Source organism: Saimiri boliviensis, chromosome 14 (genome assembly GCF_048565385.1).
Source record: "Saimiri boliviensis isolate mSaiBol1 chromosome 14, mSaiBol1.pri, whole genome shotgun sequence".
In the NCBI taxonomy this organism is placed as follows: domain Eukaryota; kingdom Metazoa; phylum Chordata; class Mammalia; order Primates; family Cebidae; genus Saimiri; species Saimiri boliviensis.
The window spans coordinates 47,543,891-47,563,129 of NC_133462.1; the positions used below are offsets into that span (position 1 = coordinate 47,543,891).

General features: G+C 52.7%; 1 protein-coding gene across 37 annotated transcripts in view; it reads right to left on the bottom strand.

Moving 5' to 3' along the window:
• NFASC (neurofascin) overlaps positions 1-19,239 on the bottom strand; it is a 204,946-nt gene that overhangs the window by 36,671 nt on the left and 149,036 nt on the right. For 24 of the 37 annotated variants that reach the window (XM_039465799.2, XM_010348952.3, XM_074384946.1 and 21 more), the window contains 14 exons: positions 18,466-18,650; positions 17,012-17,143; positions 14,057-14,200; positions 13,263-13,374; positions 12,419-12,585; positions 11,825-11,972; positions 10,457-10,581; positions 9,532-9,576; positions 8,166-8,267; positions 7,677-7,874; positions 6,309-6,379; positions 4,806-5,028; positions 2,478-2,593; positions 536-740 (listed from right to left, as the gene is read on the bottom strand). In XM_039465799.2, coding sequence (XP_039321733.2) covers positions 536-740; positions 2,478-2,593; positions 4,806-5,028; positions 6,309-6,379; positions 7,677-7,874; positions 8,166-8,267; positions 9,532-9,576; positions 10,457-10,581; positions 11,825-11,972; positions 12,419-12,585; positions 13,263-13,374; positions 14,057-14,200; positions 17,012-17,143; positions 18,466-18,650 — 1,973 coding nt within the window. The remainder of the gene's footprint in view (positions 1-535; positions 741-2,477; positions 2,594-4,805; positions 5,029-6,308; positions 6,380-7,676; positions 7,875-8,165; positions 8,268-9,531; positions 9,577-10,456; positions 10,582-11,824; positions 11,973-12,418; positions 12,586-13,262; positions 13,375-14,056; positions 14,201-17,011; positions 17,144-18,465; positions 18,651-19,239) is intronic. The other 13 variants (XM_039465816.2, XM_039465815.2, XM_074384962.1 and 10 more) reach the window with 3 other exon arrangements.

Here is a 19,239-nt window from a genome sequence, read left to right on the forward strand (position 1 = left end):
GAAACAGAAAATAGGGGTTTGACCCCAGGGCCAGGTCAAACCATGGACCTACGGAAGGCGAGGCTACACTTGGGCAGCCCTCCGCAGAGCCACGGCACACACAGGCCGACTATCTCAGTGACGGCTTCTTGACAACACGGGGGGCGAGAACCGTGACGGTCTTGGGTGCTGGCAAACAAATCCGATGGCTTCAGGCGGTCAGGACAGATGTGCTGCCCTCTGCCTCGGAAGGTGGTGGTGCTGCCCAGGCGCCTGCTGTGCCCTCGGGGATCAGTCTGCATAGCCTGTCTGGAATTATGTCAGCAAACCTCACAGGTCTTCTCTTGAGGTACAACCTCCTGGCAGGGCAGGTCACCTTGGTGATGGCGCGCTAGGAATGGCTGTAGTGGCTCAGCTTGCAGGTCGTCTGCTCCTGGAGGCCTCGCAGAGGTCACCTTGTGCCATCCACACCGAGCCACACTGCAGTTTCTCCAGGCTCGGGGGTGTGTGCCACCCTCCTCCTGCCCCACCCTGAAGAGCTGCGGGCCAGACCTACCTCCTTCTGGGGTGGTGAACTCCTTGGTCTCACTGCGAGGCCCGTCACCTCTCCCATTGACCACAACCATCTCCAGCTTGTAGTTACTGTAGGGGAAGAGGCGGGACACCACGCCACGGAGGCGGTCACCAGGGAAGCTGGCTTGCTGTCTCTTCTGAGACACCCACAGGTTCTTCAGCAAGCTGCTCTCCCTCCAGTAGTAGGCCTTCGGGACAGAGGCAGGCTGGTGAGGGGTCAGGCAGGCAGGGCCGGGTTAGTTGTTAGTGGTGGTGGTAGTGACTGGTCTTTCCTTTGCTTGCTACAGGCTCCAAGTCCCAAATGACCTCATCAGTCCTATACAGGCTGGGGAGGCAGCCTTTTCGTTCCCATTCATTAGCCACTCATGAACACGAATTTATGTCAAGCCAAATAGGCGTTTAGGTTCCAATTATTTTCTGATCCATGCCACGTCTTTGGGGAATGAGCAAGTTAGCCAAACTTACATCTGAGCTGCTCCGTCATGAGACTGATTTGCAAGGTGGGTACCAGGTTGCTCAGGGAGTCTGTGCCAGAACCAAAAATAGGAGCCCAGGGTCCAGCATGGAAAGCTCCACTCTGTGCTCAAAGACCACATCACCTTGAGTTGGATTAGTATGGTTTAGATTGACTGCAGGCAGCAGTTGAAAGGTAGCAGGTTACCCCCCGAAGTCTGAATATGAGAAAGGGTTGATTTAATCCTTTGAAGTAAAATGATTTCTTTTCACATTGTTGGAAGACCTTTAGGGATGAGACAGACACATGTCCAAGAGACAGTCACATGTCCAAGTCAGCGGGACGCCAGGCTGCACGATAGCAGAGCTTGGATGGGCAGGGACAGCTATGGAAGGCGGTGGCATTGCAGGGGATGGTGGAATGAGTTTGGGCAACATGAGGTCTCTAATTAGCAGTGGGTAAGAAGCCACAGGTCAGGTGGCAGCGCCAGTGTCTCCCAAGCTGCCCGTGGCAAGGTAGGGAGGAGTCCAGATGTAGAGAGGGACCCATTGGGAGCTTTAGCCAGAAAAATCTCTAAGCAAGAAGGTTAAGAGTGTAGGTCAACTGTGGGGAAGAGCTCGTTCAAGTGTACACATTACTTTGCTTTCTTTCCCCTACTGGCCAAATTCATTTCCTGAGAAGAGACTAGCCTCTTTCGCTCTGCCCCCAACTGTCCATCAGCCGACTCTTGATGACCTCTGAGGCCCCAGAGCCTGCATTAGTCACAGTTACTGCCTCTCTCACTTTCCAGCCAACTTTTAATTAGCGCTACTCAGAAGGGAGCGCCGTGTCTACTCTGGGTGCTCTCTCTCTTCTTCCCATTTTAGCTCACCCTTTTGAAGAGGCCGGAGGATTGAGTAGGAACTGCCCCCAGGCAGGGAGGACCAAGAGAAGCTAAGGGCCTTGGAAGTCCATATACTGGGTTATCTGGAGTTGGCTGCGACAGCAGGGAGTGCATTTGCACGCTTTCAGTGGCTTTGCCTGTTAGTTGTGGCTTAGGAGGTAAGCAGCCCAGTAGGGGCCATCGGGAGAGGGCAGGGGTGTAGCTCAGCGGTGCCTTGACACTGCTTTGAAGATACATGTGCGCCCACTCACCCATGTATTCCAAATGCAATGTGCTATGCAACACCAGCCCAAACCCACCACCCTTCACGTGATTTTCTGCTGAGCAGAATCTCTCAGCATATCTGCTGGACACATCTGGGTGTATACATACATACATATATATATGTATACATATATGTGTGTGTATATATATATATTTTTTTCTGGGTATATTTTTGAACATTTAACCCTGGAATCATCTTGAGTCAACTCTGAATTCAACAAATACCCCTAGGATTTCTTTCAAATATCTTATGCCCGCATCTGCTACCCCTGGCCCTGGTTAGTGAGCTGGGTGGTTGGGTGAGTCCGGAGCTGGCTTCCTCACTCGGTACTCTCTGAGCTGGCCCTGGACCGTGTCGGAGTAGACGCGGTTCCACTGAAGGCTGATGGCTGTGCTGTTCATGACTCGGACTTTAACTTCAGTGGGCGCAGCCCTGGGATCTGCAATGTGTTGGGACAGAGAGCTGGTTATGTAGGCAGGCTGGCCCCTGGACTCTAGGGTTGCTTCTGACTTGTTCTCTGCTGGCCTGTACCCGCACTCCACTCAACACTGGGTACCCCATGAGGGCAGGGGTCAGGTCTCCTCCATCAGACAGTACTTGAAAAAGTGTTGGGGGGTGGGGAAGGCTTAGAACAAAAGGGTGGCAGTCCAGGTGGAAGGAGGTGGAAGGGACTCTACCTACATGTTTAGAGGGCAGTCATTTGCCCCTCCTGTGCTGGGTACTTTCCATCTGCCCCTTTGTTTCATCCTCCACCCTTCCCCACCCTGCTCTGTGTCCTGGGGGGCTGCCCTCACTGGATCTTATCAGTAGAGCTCCATTCTCAGGCTTCCAGACGGGTTTAACCAATAGCAGGTGCCAACAGGAGGCCCCAGGGCAGGAGGGGAGGAAGGGTGGGTATCGATTCCCCTGGATTACTCTTTGCTGGGCTACAGGTTGACAGCCTTGTATTCTTCTTTCTTTCTTTCTTTTTTTTTTTTTTAGACGGAGTCTTACTCTGTTGCCCAGGCTGGAGTGCAATGGGGCGATCTTGGCTCACTGCAACCTCCGCCTCCCGGGTTCAAGAGATTCTCCTGCCTCAGCCTTCTGGTAGCTGGGATTACAGGCATACGCCATCATGCCTGGCTATTTTTTTTTATATTTTTAGTAGAGATGGGTTTTCACCATGTTGATCAGGCTGGTCTCAAATTCCTGACCGCCTTGGCCTCCCAAAGTGCTGGGATTACAGGCATAAGCCACCGTGCCTGGCCTGCCTTGTACTCTTCTGCCTAAGGTCATGGCTCCTGAGGGCAGTCCTTGCAGGCTGTGGACTCATCTGTCCCTGTCAATGGAGGCTCAGAGTGGTATCATGGCTTCCTGCGCTGCCAGCCCTCAAGGTGGATTGCCTATCTTGCCATTTTCCCTCGAACTCTATCCACATGTTACGAATAGTACCTTTTGAGAGTGCATCTGTTTCCCGGCAGGAAACATTACCCATAGGTTGAAGATGCCCTAACTCAGTTCAGGAAGTGATTCTGGCCCTGCAGCTACCTGGAAAAAGAAGGCCTCTTTCTCCCCCATAACTGATTCTTGCTCCTGTTTTCTCCACTCTGCGTCGTCCCCTTTAATCCCTCAGAGCGTGGGCCACAGGGTGGAAGCATGCAATGGAAACTGCGGGCTGGCCCGTGAAATCCATGAGCAGATGCCACCCTTCACACTTACCATCCAGTAGTCCCATCTGGCTCCTGTCTGAAGTGCCCGCCACCATGGAGGTGAGGAGTGGGACGGACAGAGGCCCTGCTGACCCTCTCTGCTCATCTCCCTTGTGAGTCCAATCCATAATCACCTCTGGAAAAGTGGGGCCCAGGGCCCAGACCTCCCTTCCTCCATCTCACTGTTAGGAATGCCACCGGGCCTAATCTTGACTACTCTTTCTGAGTCCCCCCGCCCAGGACTGTCCCTGCTCCCTTCCTTCTGCCCACCCCGTCCACTTACATGATCTCTTCTTCAGACCCAGACCCAACAGGGCATAAAGGCCCTCAGCCAGGAGGGGACTCCCCGACACCCCTGCTTTATTTAGCCAGGCATATATGTCCACATATATGACCAGAATCTTGTTGCTTTACCAGGGGCCAGCCCTGAAAGACCATCTCTTTCTGGGCTCAGCTCCCAGGGCTGGGAGCCGCAGCGGGAACACCAGCAGGGTCTGGTCTGGGGCGCTCCTGTCTAGTGCTGTGGAGGCCTCCTGATCCCTCAAGTCTCCCCCGCAGGAGCCTCTGGCCTGCTGTCCTGCTTCCTATGGAGGTGTCTAATTAGAGCTCTTTGGGATGGGTAATCCTGAGGTTTTTCTTGGTACTAGCATGGCTTAGCAGTAAGGTAGACTGCAGGGGATCGGAAGACATGGGCTCTGTTCTTGGAACACTGCGAGGGTTTTCCCTTTGTGGGCCTCAGTTTTCACATCTGTGAAATGAGAGTTCTGGACTGGGTGAGGACACTCAGTAATTTCAACTATGTTCAGATGATATTTCCACTCCTGACGTGACTGGGTCACTACAGGAGATTTCTCCTTCCTGGGAACTGGCTGTCCTCCCATATCCGCCCCAAGGTTCCTGGCCTGTGAGCGTGGCCTCGTGCGACTGAGCCACAAGGGTCCTGGTGGGGAGGAGACTACTCACAATCTTCTCCCGAGTAGCCGATGACGGATTCTGGCTCTGGGCCCTTCCCGAAGTCATTTTCAGCCTGGACTCGGATTTCATAGGGCACGTAGACTGGGGTCTGCCCCACCACATAGCGAGAGCCCCACACTGTGACGTTGTTCCAGGCCTCTCGAGTCTCTCTCCGCCTCCACTTGACAATGTAGCGCAGGTTGGGGCCAAAGGCCGAGGTGGCATTCATGGGCTGGGCAGAGGGACAGACAGGCTGGGGAGGCTGCCAGAGATGGGCCCAGATCCACCCACAGCTTGCCCTCTCTTGCTGTGCCAGGCATCCCCTCCAGATTTGCCCAACACTGGCCCACCCCCTTGCAGGGTTAGGGAGACCACCTCCCCTACCCCAGTGAGTCCCCCAAAAGCCCAGCAGCATGCAGATTTTCTGTGACAAAGGCTTCGCCTGAGACCCAGTTACTCTGACTCTGAGAGCCACCCACATTTGCAGGTGCAAAGGTTTCATTTTCAACAGAACTCCTTCGTGTGACGGGAGCAACAGTAAAGCAACATAAAGACAGTAAGGTAAGCTTCTCCAAAGTCAGAAGAGAAGAGTTTTGGTTAACCACAGCATGGCTCCTGCTAATGAACTCAAAATTCCAGAAAGGACTTCTATTCTTCTGAGTCTGTGTGTGTCCTACCCTTCCCAACATGTCAGCGTTCTTTAGCGGTGGGTGTGATTCTGCTCTTTATTCTCTAAGGGCCCCGGAATCAGTCCCCTGGGAGCCACAGGCCAGGGTCTGTTGGACCACGGCTGCCGTGAGCACAGCCTTCAGAAAGACAGGGAAGGTCATGATCCCGAACAGTGCATCTCCCGTTTCCATTCCTCATGGCAGAAGCTCGGAAATGTTAACATTTCAGTGGCTGCATCTGCATTCTCCGACTGGGAAGTGGTTTGGAAAAAGAGTCATTTTGAGACCACACACTCCAGTTTTGGTTTGAAAAATGCAGTCAGTGAGCCAGCACGAAGATGGGATTTTATAAGACCAGAGGGAGTCGTTGGAGTCACCTACTCCATTCTCTGACCAAAAGAAAGCCTGTGCTGGACACATCTCAGACGCTGGTTTCTCCCCAGCTCCCACACACCTCCAGGCAAAGGGCCCTAGAAACACTGAAACTCGGTTTGGTGTTGTGCTTAGATCCTTCCTAAGTCTAACCCCAGTCCCTCCTCCTTCAAGAGAAGTCCGCTTGATTTAGCTGCATCTTCCATGCGTTTTGCTAGACTCCAATTGGTGGAACCCAGTACCCTCTGCTCCTGTCTCCTCTCTGAAATCTTACTCTTAGATGTTTGTCTTGTTTGGTTTCTGAATGCCCAACTCAGAGAGGAGCTTGATTTCTCAAAGAAGAATGTCCACCAAGATTAGCCAGAGAGTCTGAACCACACGGTGGCCTTGGAGTGTTGGGTTATCAAGGGAGAGACTCCTGGTGCACACGGCAAGGTGAGCTGCCCCACTGGGGCTGGGAGGGCCCTCTTACCGTCCACGTGATCTCCATGTTGTTCTTTCTGGTTCCCTCTCCCTTCACATCACCAGGATTGGATTCAGGAGCTGGAATCCAAACAGACACAGGCTCAAGTCAAATTTGCGCCTCACCAGGGCAAGGTAAGGAACCTCCCTCCATCCCACCTGATGGGTCTGTCCTATGCTCTGTCTTTTCTCAGTGTCTATGTACACACTGGGTCTCGTGTGTAAATGAACTGACTCTGCCTTTTCCTCATGTGCATGATATGCATTCTGAGCTGAGATTTAAAACTTCCAGAGCAGGGCTAATTACTTCTGAATTTTAATCCTTTACCAGATAGCATTTATCATAAGGCTTTCCACGCTGTGGGTGGTCAGTAAGCCAACTCAATGTGGATTAGCTCTTTTGTGGATTATTCACTAAATGTGTTTCATAGCAGACTGGCTTATCCCTGACATTTAACATTTTTGGGGGCAGCATCTCCACCCTCTTTGAGCTGGTGTGATTTCAGAAATCCACATATTACCCAAGAGTGTTAGGAAAAGAAATCTGATGTAATACCAATTTACATAGTTCTCACACTGAATTATGTATTTCTGCTGTACCTCTGCCACAGTTCTCTCCCTTTTAAAGCAGATAATCAAGAATCACTAATAATAAAAATGGAAGTGGTCAGGCACAGTGGCCCATGCCCATAATCCTAGTAATCTGGGAGGCTGAGGTGGGCGGATCACCTGAGATTGGGAGTTTGAGACCAGTCTGACCAACATGGAGCAACTCTGTCTCTACTAAAAACACAAAATTAAGACTGGACGCAGTGGCTCATGCGTGTAATCTCAGCACTTTGGGAGGCCGAGGTGGGTGGATCTCCTGAGGTCAGTTCACCTAAGGTTAGGAGTTCAAGACCAGTCTGACCAACATGGAGAAACCCCGTCTCTACTAACAATACAAAAAATTAGCCGGGCGTGGTGGTGCATGCCTGTAGTCCCAGCTACTCGGGAGGCTGAGGCAGGAGAATCGCTTGAACCTGGGAGGCGGAGGTTGCAGTGAGCCGAGATCCCGCCATTGCACTCCAGCCTGGGCAACAAGAGTGAAACTCTGTCTCAAAAAAATAATAAATAAATAAAATAAAAATGAAAGTTAGCATTTTTCATGTGCTTACTAAATGCTAGGCAACATGGTAAGTACCTGACACACATTCTCAAATGTTCACAACAGCTCTGTGATGTAGATGTTATCATTACTCTCTACTTCACAGATGAGGAGGCCAGGCCTTGGAGAAGTTAAGTAACCTAAGTTCACGTGGCTGGGAATGGGGGACACTCAGTGTGAGTTTGGGGTGTGGGGTTCCGGGGCCTTCTCTGGCAGCCCTCGGGTACTCACGCGCTCCACTGGTTCGGTAGCGCTCGGACGGGAGGCTGGGGTGGCTGCTCCCAACCTCATTGATGGCGATTACGCGGAACTGGTAGTTGACATACGGGGACAGCCGGAGGACGGCTGAGTTAACACTGCCGGGGTACTTGGAATGGTCATGCCAGACCCCGGGTTGGAACTGGTCTTCTTCAAACTGGACGACGTAGTCTGAGTGGGCAAGGAAAACAGAGCTGTTTCGGAAGCCCAGTTAGCAGCGTTCTTCTTTAAAAGCACTCTTCCTTGGCTTCCACTGATCTGTATAATCTTGCTCACACAAAGGCACAGGGAGAATTCTTCCCAAGGCACAGGAAGAGACACCAAGGCCCCTCTACATTCTGAGGCCAGCCCAGGACACACAGCAAGCGAGACAGAAGTGGGACTGGAAACCAGGAAAGGCTTTTGGTTTAGGGTATTACCATCCCTCTTTTCCAGCTTTGGAGCGCGGGGCCCCTGAGCTACCTGTGATGGGGCTGTTGTTATCGTCCCCAGGGATCCAGGTCAGCCGCACGCTTCTCTCGGCCAAATCAGTGAGCTCCAGGTCCCGGGGCCGGTCTGGCCGTCCTGGCAGCAGAAGAAGACACACCATGCAGGGCTCCTGAGTTAGAGCGGGTCCACCCATGTGCTGGCCCTGAGCCCTGGACAGCTCCCTGACGGACTTAGGTCTTTACTACCAGTGGGATCCAACCCCAGCCTGTCCTGAGGGACCACTCCCTTCCCACAGGGGCCCGAGGAAAAACAAAGAGGAGACTCCCAAACTTCCAGCACCCCCCCGCCCCCCCCCACACAAAGGATATCAATGGATGTGGAACAAGAAAATAAAAGGGATTACGCAGGGCACAGAGAGAACAGGAGCAACACTGCCCTGTCTCAGTGGCTCTTCCGAGAGTGCAAGCATTCAGGAACGCCACCCAGCATCAGACCCACGCTCACGACACTTAGGAAGGCTGACGAGGGAGTGTGGAATTCTGTCCCATTTTCTCACCATCACTGTCCTCTATTCTGTGTGCCAAGGCTCTGAGGGGATGGGAATCCAGGAGGGGCTTGGGCTGTGAGCAGGGCAGATGGGTTGGGGAGTGGAGGCAACCAAGAAAGGGGACCAGACCAGGGAGGAGACGGAGACTTGGTCTAGGAGTTTCACTGATGGGCAGCAGGACAGGAGCCCAGCAGGCCTGCAAACAGGGGTGAGGGCAGCACCTTTTTGGGGCACAAATCTCACTGGGACTGCTTTAGTGGGTCTAAGTGCCCTCCTGGCCTGGGATAAAGGCATCTGGCCACTGAGTGGTAAGGGTAGGCAAGATTTTTCTCTCCATCTTGATTCCCTGGACCAGGTAGTTCCATCTTTTGGCTGGTCACTGGAAGGACCCGGAAGGCGAGTCCCACAGGCCCATGTTCATGTGTGTGTAGAACGTGTGTGTAGATTGTAAATGGCCAGAAAGTATCAGATGCAGGGGGGCTGAACAACAAGTTTACAGGTGTATGAAGGAGCGGGCTTTCACATTCCCTGCAAACAGGATCTGCAAGACTGCTGGGAGGATAGCCACCCCGAGGAAGCGGTGAGTGTGGCTGGGGGTAAGGGATGGGGTGAAACAGCAGCCGAGAACGTCCGAGCTCACCCTGTGTAGGGAGCAGGAAGCCCAGCGTAGGGCCTTGCCCTGGGCTTGGGGAGGTGGACGTGGGCAACTGAAAGGAGGTCACATGTAGCCGGAAGTGCTGCCCACAAATCTACACACTGTCACTCTTTCCCAAAGTGGCTTCCTTCTCCAGGCTCCACACCCTGGGTGCTGAGAGAGGGTACTGGCGGGGGACTGTGATTAGTGGGAATTACCTTTGGGCAGGGCAGCCAAACGGTTAGTTGGAGTGGCCTGATCAGCTGCAAAGGTAAGACGGGTTATCCAAGTTAGCAGGTTATCCAAGGTTAAAGGTGTTCTAGAAGGAATGGGGGCAGGCAGTCGAGGCTTAAACAGCTGCCCCTGGGCTGAGGCATCCTAGGCAGGCTTTACCTGTCCTTCCATGGGGAACCCCCTACCCTTATAGAAGCCATCTGTGTTTCCTCCACAGCTGGGGACAGCACCTCTGTTTTCTTCCCATCCCAATGTGACTATTGTGCCTGGGCCCACCCTCCCAGCAACTGTGCCTCTCCACTGCACCAATGCTAGCGGCAGAAGGGCACCCACGGGGAGGCAGAGGTGACAGAGGACCTGCTTCCCTGGAAGGGAGAGGCCTCTTTCCTCTTGGTTTGGGTTAGCTTAGTATTTACATTCCAGCCTGGGAGCAGGACAGGAAGCGGCAGCATCATCTTGCCCAGTGCATAGCACGTGATGAAATGCCACAAAACCCAGGAACAGGGCTGGGGGAAAGGAAGGTTGGCGGAGGTCATTGGAAGCACAAACACAAACTCAGTCTTGCTTTAAGGATGGATTGTTTTAATTGACTTAGTGGTTGAGTTAGCTGTAAGAAAGGTAAAACAATCACAACAAGAAACTCCTCTCCACTTTCTCTATATCACTCAGGCCCCTTTCAGCCGAGACGTGAAGTTAATGACTCCACTCAGGAGGTAACCTGTCCAGCACAGCTTGTTCTGAAACTGGCAGCTCCCTGACCCTGGCATCAGAAGGCAAGAAGAGATCACCACGCCTGACCTGCCCACTTGGCTGCAGGCATTGCCCTCAGAACTGTCCCGGGCCACTCCTTCTCTGGCTGCTGGGGAGGGGGTGGGGCTGGTCAGCGCCAGGGTGAACAGCGGCAGTTACCTAGCACGGTGAGGTAGGCCTTGGCCAGGTCTTGGTCTAGCTCAGTGCTGGCGACACACGTGTAACTGCCCTGGTCCCGCTCTGCCACACCAAAGATGGTCAGGGAGTCATCTTCCTTCTTCATCCTGTAAAGGTATGGAGGAGGGGTTGGGAGGGGTGTGTGGGGGTGGGGGGGGCAGTGCTCAGTGCTGCCCGTTGCTTTCTGCCTGGACGGGGCTCTCAAGTCAGGAGGGCAAGGGAAGCTCCTTCTGGGGAATATGAAGCTCCCTCTCAATGCTTTGACAGAGGCGAGGTCTTCACCGTCACCGGGAGCATGCATCATACTTGATGGAGGGAGACAGAGAGCGGGTGGCACTCAAGTGCCCCTGAAGCCCGTTTGCCACCTTCGAATTCTGTACATGTGCCTGCCTCTGTGTCTTTACCGTGCAGCGCACCCCTCCCAGGGTGGGGCACTGGTAGCCCCGGCCCCCAGAGGCAGACTGGTATTCCTTCTCCTCTCATACTTGCAGCCTTGTCTGTCTTCAGCCCAGACTTGTCTCCTCTGCACTCAGGCTCAAGCCATCCTGACCCCAGGCTCCTCGAAACTGTCTCCTACAGAGAGGGGAGGCCGCAGAGCACGATGGGGCTGTGGAGCTGTCAGCACCAAGTGCCAGAGGTTGGCAGAGGGGGATGCCCTCTGCAAAACGTCAAATGATGGCTAGAAGCAGGGGGCACCATGTCCAGCTGCAGGGCCCTGCACAGCTTTGCTCCCCCAAGATGGAAGAAGGTAAAGCAAAGTGAGACTTGGGGAGGGAGGCTCGGAACAGTGGTTCTCAACGCCGATGCACGTTAGAACGCACGGGGGGACTTGTAAGCACTGTCAGTGGCCTAAGTCCTACCCTACACCAGTGAAATCAGGATCTGAGGACAGGGGAAGGGGTGGTCGTAGTAAAAGCATTCCAGGTTCAGCAAGGGCTGAGAGCCAGCTCAGATCAACCCTGCCCTCTGCTGAAGATCAGGGGTACTGCAAACAGAGCTGAAAGCCCGGAGCCTGGGATGCCGCGGAGGAAGAGAAGACCGGGCGAAAGGAAAGGGAAAAGAGTGAGGGGAGACAGGGAGGGGAGAAGTACAGACTGAGAAGAGGGAGAGAGAAGAGGTGCGGGAGAGAGAAGCAGGGAGCTGATGGGAGAGAGGGAGGTTGTGCAGGGTGTGGGGTTGTCCCCTGAAGTGGGGGAGTCGCCGAGGCCCTCATCTCCTCTGCCATAGCTCCTTGGTGACATGCAAGATATGGGTTCCCTGTCCCTGTGTTCTTCAAGTGTCACCAACAGCAAGGGAAAAGAAAACGCACCTCAAACTAGCACTAGGAAGAGGGAAGAGAGGAAGAGAAACCTGTTTCCAATATAGAGCGGCTCATCATCCTTCAGCCAGGAGACGGTGAGTTTCAGGGAGGGGTCGTGCTTCACTCGACACTCCAGATGCACCGTGGTGCCCCTTTTGGCCACCTGGTCCTCAGGCATCCGGTAGATCCTGGTGGGGTCTGTGGAGAAGCCCAGAGTGCTCGCCGCTGGCCTCTCCTCTGCCCAGCACCCCCATGCGGCCACACAATGGTGCATGTCTGCCCTCCAGGCCTTGGGCCCACCCGGGAGCATGGCATGAACAGTGTGCAGTGGTGTGAATGCAGCAGAGTTCTGGGTGGGCAATCACAAAAGCAGGTAATGCCCCACATCCTCTCCATCTGGCTCAGGAATATATGATGCAATTTCTGGGGCGGTAGAAGGGAGTTGGTGTGGGCAGAAAGTCTCCCTTCCTAATTCTCTTTGGACCGTGCTGATCCTAGATGGACTCCATAGGTGCACACAGAAGAGCCCACTCCAGGTTAAACATAGGTGTGGTGCATTTTCCACCTGAATATCCACGTGGATAACTGCGAGCATGACATCCTTGCCTCTCTCCAAACTTCCACCAGCAAACCCTCTCCTTTACCTTTGACCTCCAGGCGGACTTGGTTTTCAGCTTTGCCCAGGATGTTGGTGGCGACACAGGTGTAGATGCCCTGGTCCTCTTTGCGGATCATCTTAATCTCCAGACTGCCGTTCTCATATACATGGTAGTTGCCACCATCCAGGTTGCTTCCTTGCCCATTCTTAAACCTCACAACAGAGCAGCAGAACACAGCATCCTGAGACAGGACCGGCCCAAGGGCAGGGGCAGCAGCCAATTAAGAGAGACCGTGGGGGCTGTGGAAGGAGCCCCATGGTAGGAGTCTGAAGCCCTGAGCCTCAGAGGGTCTGCCTCTAACCACCAAGTGGCCCTGGCAAGCCTCCATCCCTCTCTAGGTCTCGGTTTTCCATTCTGTACAACGAGGGGCTGACCTAGATGATCTGCCAGCTTCCTCCCAGGTCTCGATCTTCCTCCCACTGTGCCCAGCTTTGACCCAGGTCTTGCAGGGCGCAGTGGCTCACGCCTGTAATCCCAACACTTTGGGAGGCTGAGCTGGGCGGATCACGAGGACAGTTCGAGACCAGCCTGGCCAATATGATAAAACCCCATCTCTATGAAAAATACAAAAATGAGCTGGGTGTGGTGGCATGCACCTGTAGTCCCAGCTACTTGGGAGGCCGAGGCGGAAGAATCGCTTGAACCTGGAAGGCAGAGGTTGCAGTGAGCTGAGATTGCGCCACTGCACTCCAGCTTGGGCAACAGAGCAAGACTCCGTCTCAAAAAAACACCTCCCAGGTCTTGCTGAACACCTACTATGGGCCAGATGGGAAGGAGCAGATGAGACAGGTGACCCCTGCTACGGAAGTCCTGGTCTCCTGAAACTTACCAACGCAGTGTGGGGATGGGAGATCCGAAGAAAGGGCAGTCCAGCCGTGTCCGGTTGTAAAGAATCACTCGAATGAGCTGGTTCCGGGGTGACAGCATCCGAGGCGGCACATCTGAAATTCCCAGAGAGCCAATCTCGCGTGCTGAGTCTTCCCCCTTGGTCTCACTGCTGCATGCCTCTGCTTGTAGCAGCTTCCCAAGCACTGAGACACCTTCCCCTATCAACCTTCCCTCCTCCAGAAAGCCCCTAAGGATTAGGTGGGGAAGCAGAAACTTACTCCTCCCTCTGCCCTCAACCTACCCTACATCCAAATCAGCTTTTGCAAAGGGTCTCCCCACATTATCCAGCAGGTTCTGTAGCTGCCCCACCACAGCCCTAAGGCATTTCCTAGCTTACCCCTTCCCACCTCCCTCTCCCTGCCCAGGGGGTACAGCAAATATACTCAGAACCATTTCCCACGATGAGATCCAGCTGTGAACCCAGGGGAAGTCAGCACAGACACACCAAGGAGATGGGACAGACCCGCCCTCTCTCATCAGAGGAGGAAGAAGAGTAAGATTGACTGTTCTGATGGAATTCACTGTCTGCTCATCCAGCTTTGTGAATTTTAAGTCCTCGATCCCTCCCACAAATGTCTTCCTCTTCTCCGTGTTTCCCCTGTCCACCATCCTCTTACCTTACCCAGCTTGGCCAATCCCGGGAGAAGAAAGTGTGCCCCATGGTATAACCAAGTCACAGGGCAACGGTGTGGTGGCGGGGAAGAGGGGGAGCCAGGCTGCGAAGGGCGCACTCACCCAGCACGCTGACGAAGGCGTTGGCAAGCAGGTAGCCATGCTCGTTGGAGGTGTTGCACTGGTACACGGCCCTGCTGCTGATCTGGGTGTCCCGGAAAATGATAGTGTCTCCAGCCACCTCACGGTTTGGGTTGGGTGGTGCCGCTACACACAAGAAAGAGATGCTCCTCATGAGAGATGGGAAGGGCAGGGTGAAGGGCACGTGGGGCTCTGGCCAGGGCTCCCAGGTACAACTGGGTGCTGTGGGGAGCACCACATGGGGCTAGACGATAGGGCTTCTGGCTCTGCCACTGCTGGGCTGTGTGTGACCTTGAGCCCTTCTCTGAACCTGCTGGGGTTTATTTCTAGTCTAGTCTAGAGTGTGGGAATATGAATTCCTGTTTGACCTATGAACCCACGAGGCAGGTGTGGTTCAGAGCATTAGCTTTGGAAACAGAAAGGAGTTTGAGTTCTAACCACATCACTTATTACCAGCCTCGTTCAATCTCTGTGAGCGTCACTCTCCTTGCCTGCAGAATGAGGGTAATGTATCATCACATGGAGTTTTTTTGAAGATAACCTGAGATTTTATGCATGTACAAAGTGAGGAACAGAAGGTCTAACACATACTGTTATTATAATTTTAATTGAATGTGCATATATTTAATGTGTTTTGAAAAGAATAAAGCAATATACAATAGACAGAACCTCCCACTTTCCCATCGTCTGAAAAGACCATGCTCCAAACATTCACAACGTTAAACCCATAAGCCAATGTTTCTCGAAAACGAAACGAGTCCTTGTATTTGCCAAAGCTCACAGCTCTTCCCCCAAAATGTGTCCTAAATTGTGAGAGGATATTCTTGCCCACAGTTCTAGTACTGCTGGCTTGGGGTGCCGATAGCAGAGGCTGGAGAGGGCTGGAGGGTCTTGGTTCTGCCCACACTTCATTCATTCTGGGATCTGGGGTAAATCAACAAACCTTCCTGGGCCCCATTTCCTTCATCTGTAAGATGGGGAAAAATCATTTCCACCTCTCCCCTGCTCGAAGGAAGGCTCAGATAAGGGAACAACAATGAGCTGTAAAAACAAAAATTTCCTAAAAATATAAAGAACTGCCACTTTTCTCATCTTTTAACCACTAGAAAGTGACTTTCCTTCCTAAGATTTCTAGATTAGGAAGCCGATGACTTAGCTTACAGAGTCCGTGAACTCATTCAAGATCACTCAGACCTCAGTGGAGGCTGCAGGATTGCCCCGCAGGCGCCACTTCATAGATAGCCAGTCTGAGCCCAGAACCAGGGAGTCAGCAGACGGTAAAGGAAGACAAGATTAGCATCCTTATCATCCACGCCCAGGTCCCCACTCAGCAAAAAGGGACCAGAGAAGGCAATGCCAGCAACTTGTACAGCTCCTTGCCTGGCAAATTCTTGTGCAGTTAAGTTTCTTCCCAGTCACTCGCTTACAAGTCCCCTGAGGAGAGTGACAGGTGACCTTTCCAGGGGTGAGGCTCAGCTGCAAGTCCTGGGCTGCATTTACCGAATGGTACTGTAAAGTTTAGTGCAATTGCCTGCCTTACCCTCAAAGTCCTATTAAGACTGAGAGAACTGCAGGGGGCAGGCAGTGTCCATATCTCTGCTTGTAGCTGGGGGAGCAACATTTACTGGGGATAACTAGGTTCAGTACTAGCTGGTGCAGTTGTATTGCAGACTCACGGCAACCCATAGCTTCACCATTTCCTAGCCATGTGATTTTGGGCAACTCACTGCGCCGATGAGAACCTTATTTCCTTGCCTTAAATGTTTTAGAGAGTAGCACAGAATGTGGCACACAATAAATGTCAAAAAGGTAAATTCTTACTCTCTCCTCTCCCTGTGTCCCCTCCTCTTCCCCTGCTTCTACCAGCTGCTGCTCTTGAGTTAAGATTCTGAGTTCTCGCCATCTATTTTTTTCCCCATTTGGTTGATACCATTGCTTACGCGTTGCCCTGACCACTTAGAGAAAGGAAGGACAGGACATTTTGAAGAGTAAATGCAGGCCAGGCACAGTGGCTCATGCCTGTAATCCCAGCACTTTGGGAGGCTGAGGCGGGCAGATCATGAGGTCAGGAGTTCGAGTCTAGCCTGGCCAACATAGTGAAAAGCTGTCTCTACTAAAAATACAAAAAATTAGCAGGGCTTGGTGGTGGGCACCTGTAGTACCAGCTACTCGGGAGGCTGAGGCAGGAGAATCGCTTGAACCCAGGAGGCGGAGGCTGCAGTGAGCCGAGACTGTGCCACTGCACTCCAGCCTGGGCAACAGTGCACGACTCTGTCTCAAGAAAAAACGAAAAGAAAAGTAAATGCAACCAGAGAGTCTATGACGTGAAAACTTGACCAAGCCCACTGGCTATAAGGGGCCTTGGCGTCATTCACTCCGTCCACCTGGGCAGGACTCAATGTCCCCCAAGTCTAAGCATAAACTGCACCTGTGTACCTGCTCTTCTGGGGAAGTTCTTCCTCATATCTGACCATAATATTTCACATTATTGCACATCCCTGCCTCTTCTTTTGCCCTCAGCAGAGAGCAGAACTTGAGTAACCAACAAGGGTTACTGAGCTCTACTCTACCTTCCAAGCCCCAGCTGTCATTCAGAGCCCAAACCCCCAGAGATACAGCCACAGTCCCCAGGCCATCAACTGGGCTCTGAAGTTGTTCAGGGGAAGAAAGTAGAGATTTAAAAATCCCCAAGGGAGCAGAAATCCCTTAAGCATGGGAATATGACCACAGAGCTCCAGACCTCCTGTTCTCAGGCACAAAGATAGGGTAGATTTCCTGCCTCTTGAGAAGTCCAAAGAGATGGGTAGCTGAGAAACAGCCACCAGTGGGCTTCTCTTTTCCTGATCATGTAGTGTGACCAGCGCTGGCTACAGTGACAAGGATATGAAGCCTTTGACAGGAGAGAGATGAGAGATGGGACAGCAGCTTGTTACTTACATTGCAAAGGTTCCCCATTCACCATCCACTGGACAGTGGGTTTGGGGTTTCCATTGGCTCGACACACCAGTCTCCCATCCTCACCAGGAGCCAGGATAAGGTTCTTGGGTTCGTCCAGCCAGTAGGGAGCAGCTGGAGACAAGGACGGGCACAGGCAGGGGAGTTAGATGGCATGGGACAGGCAGAAGAAGCCAAGCAGTCTCCCTCTAGTATGCAGGAGCCCCTGAGTCCCAGCACCAGGCACTCACCACCTGCCCCAGGGCTTGTCCTCATAGGGATAACTTGGTCCAGCCTGTATCTGGCTGGCTTGGCTGCACAGATGCTGATTTGTCTATTCTGAGTTCACAGAACAATAGTTCTAAACTGGGGCTGCTCATTAGAATCCCCTGAAGAGCTTTTATTAAAAAAAGGGATGGTAGGGCCTGTCTCAGACCTACTAAATCAGAATCTTCACAGGAGGCCTGGGTGGCAAATACTTTTAGAGGTCACCAGTGTTTGCAGTGTGCATCTGATGGCTCTACTGCCAGGGAAGGTGGTAAAGGGGGCACTAGGTTGGTCCCTCTGGGTCTCTGTTCTGCAAGCTCAGACCATTTAGGGTAAGTCTTATATTCATTCATTTGGGCATTGAACTTTGGTTAGAGCAGTTCTTAGCTGGCCACCTTGTTCAATTGTTTGGACAATTTTATTAATATATGTAAATGTGGATTTTTCTGAGAAGTGATCAGATCAGATCAGATTCTCAATGATCTTGATACCCACTCTCACCCCTCAAAGTCTACGAACTCCCTAGTTTGCGTATGATGCTGAAACCAAGGTCACAGATCCACTGACTCCATGCTAAGAAAGTTCCTGTCCTCTGGTCTCAGATCTCATCATCTCAACCATCCGTGTGGCCCAAGGCGAAACAGTGACCAGAGCAGCCTGCCACACATGGCTGGGACCCATGATGGTGTGTGCTCTGGTGCCTGCAGTCACTCAGGTGGGCCCTCTTTGCTTTGGGGGGAAGGAAGTGATTTCAAAAAATATTTTTGGCCATGAGGACTCTCCAGTTTTAAAAAGCAGCACAGCATCATGAACAAGTACACAGACAGCATAGGCTCACGCGACACATCACGAACGGGAATGCAAAATGAAAGAAAAAAACAGGCTCTGGGAATGGTCCAAATGGGCTGTGGGAGGAAATTCACCTGCTGAGGGAGTGCTGGCACCAAAGAGAGTTGGGTGATGGTGAGGGTGGATCTCCTTCCCTTCACACTCCCTGCCCCATGCACTGGCATGCACACATCCTCTCACGTCCACTGAGTGACAACATCCGTGGCAGATCACCATTGCCACTGACCAGTGCACTGGGAGTCTCCCCCACTCACTCTGCCCCCAAGCACCCTCAGAGAGAAGGGTGGGCATGGTGTTCAGGGTTGGCAAAATAATCATAATGAGAAATACACACAACGTACCCTTTACTCTCACCGAGATCGTGTGCCGGATGCTGCCCATCTTGTTGGAGGCTAGGCAGAAATACTCCCCGGAGTCTTCCTCGGAGACATTAGTGATACGTAGGGCCTTATTAAAGTTCTCAAACTTGGCCTTGTCCGATGGGAGGTCCCCACCTTTCTTGTACCACGCGATGTCTGGTGTCGGGCTAGGAGAGGTACCAAGCAGAAAACAAAACAAAAAAATCACTGAATGTGGCCCTTCTCCTCTTCTATAGTGCGGGGGACACTCAGGCAGCCTAAAATGTACTTGGGCCCAAGAGGATGCATGTCCTGTAAGAGTTGGTCTTTCCTGTACAGAGAGCCTGAAGGCTTAGCTAAGGTCTCGCGAGATCCTAACACATATACGGGATGCCTAACCACCCTCTTTCCTCATTATCTGAAACAGAGATGGCCAGAATGGGATGGAGATGACTACGGTTTGCAACACCCTGCTCGCTAGGAGCTGTTTGCGTCTCTTTTTGCTGTACTACTGGTATGCCCCTAAATGTGGCATTAACAAGAGCATGAACAAACTCCCATCCCCATCCTCCTAGAGCAGGCGTCCCCAAACTTTTTACACAGGGGGCCAGTTCACTGTCCCTCAGACCGTTGGAGGGCCGCCACATACTGTGCTCCTCTCACTGACCACCAATGAAAGAGGTGCCCCTTCCTGAAGTGCGGCGGGGGGCCGGATAAATGGCCTCAGGGGGCTGCATGGGGCCTGCGGGCCATAGTCTGGGGATGCCTGTCCTCGAG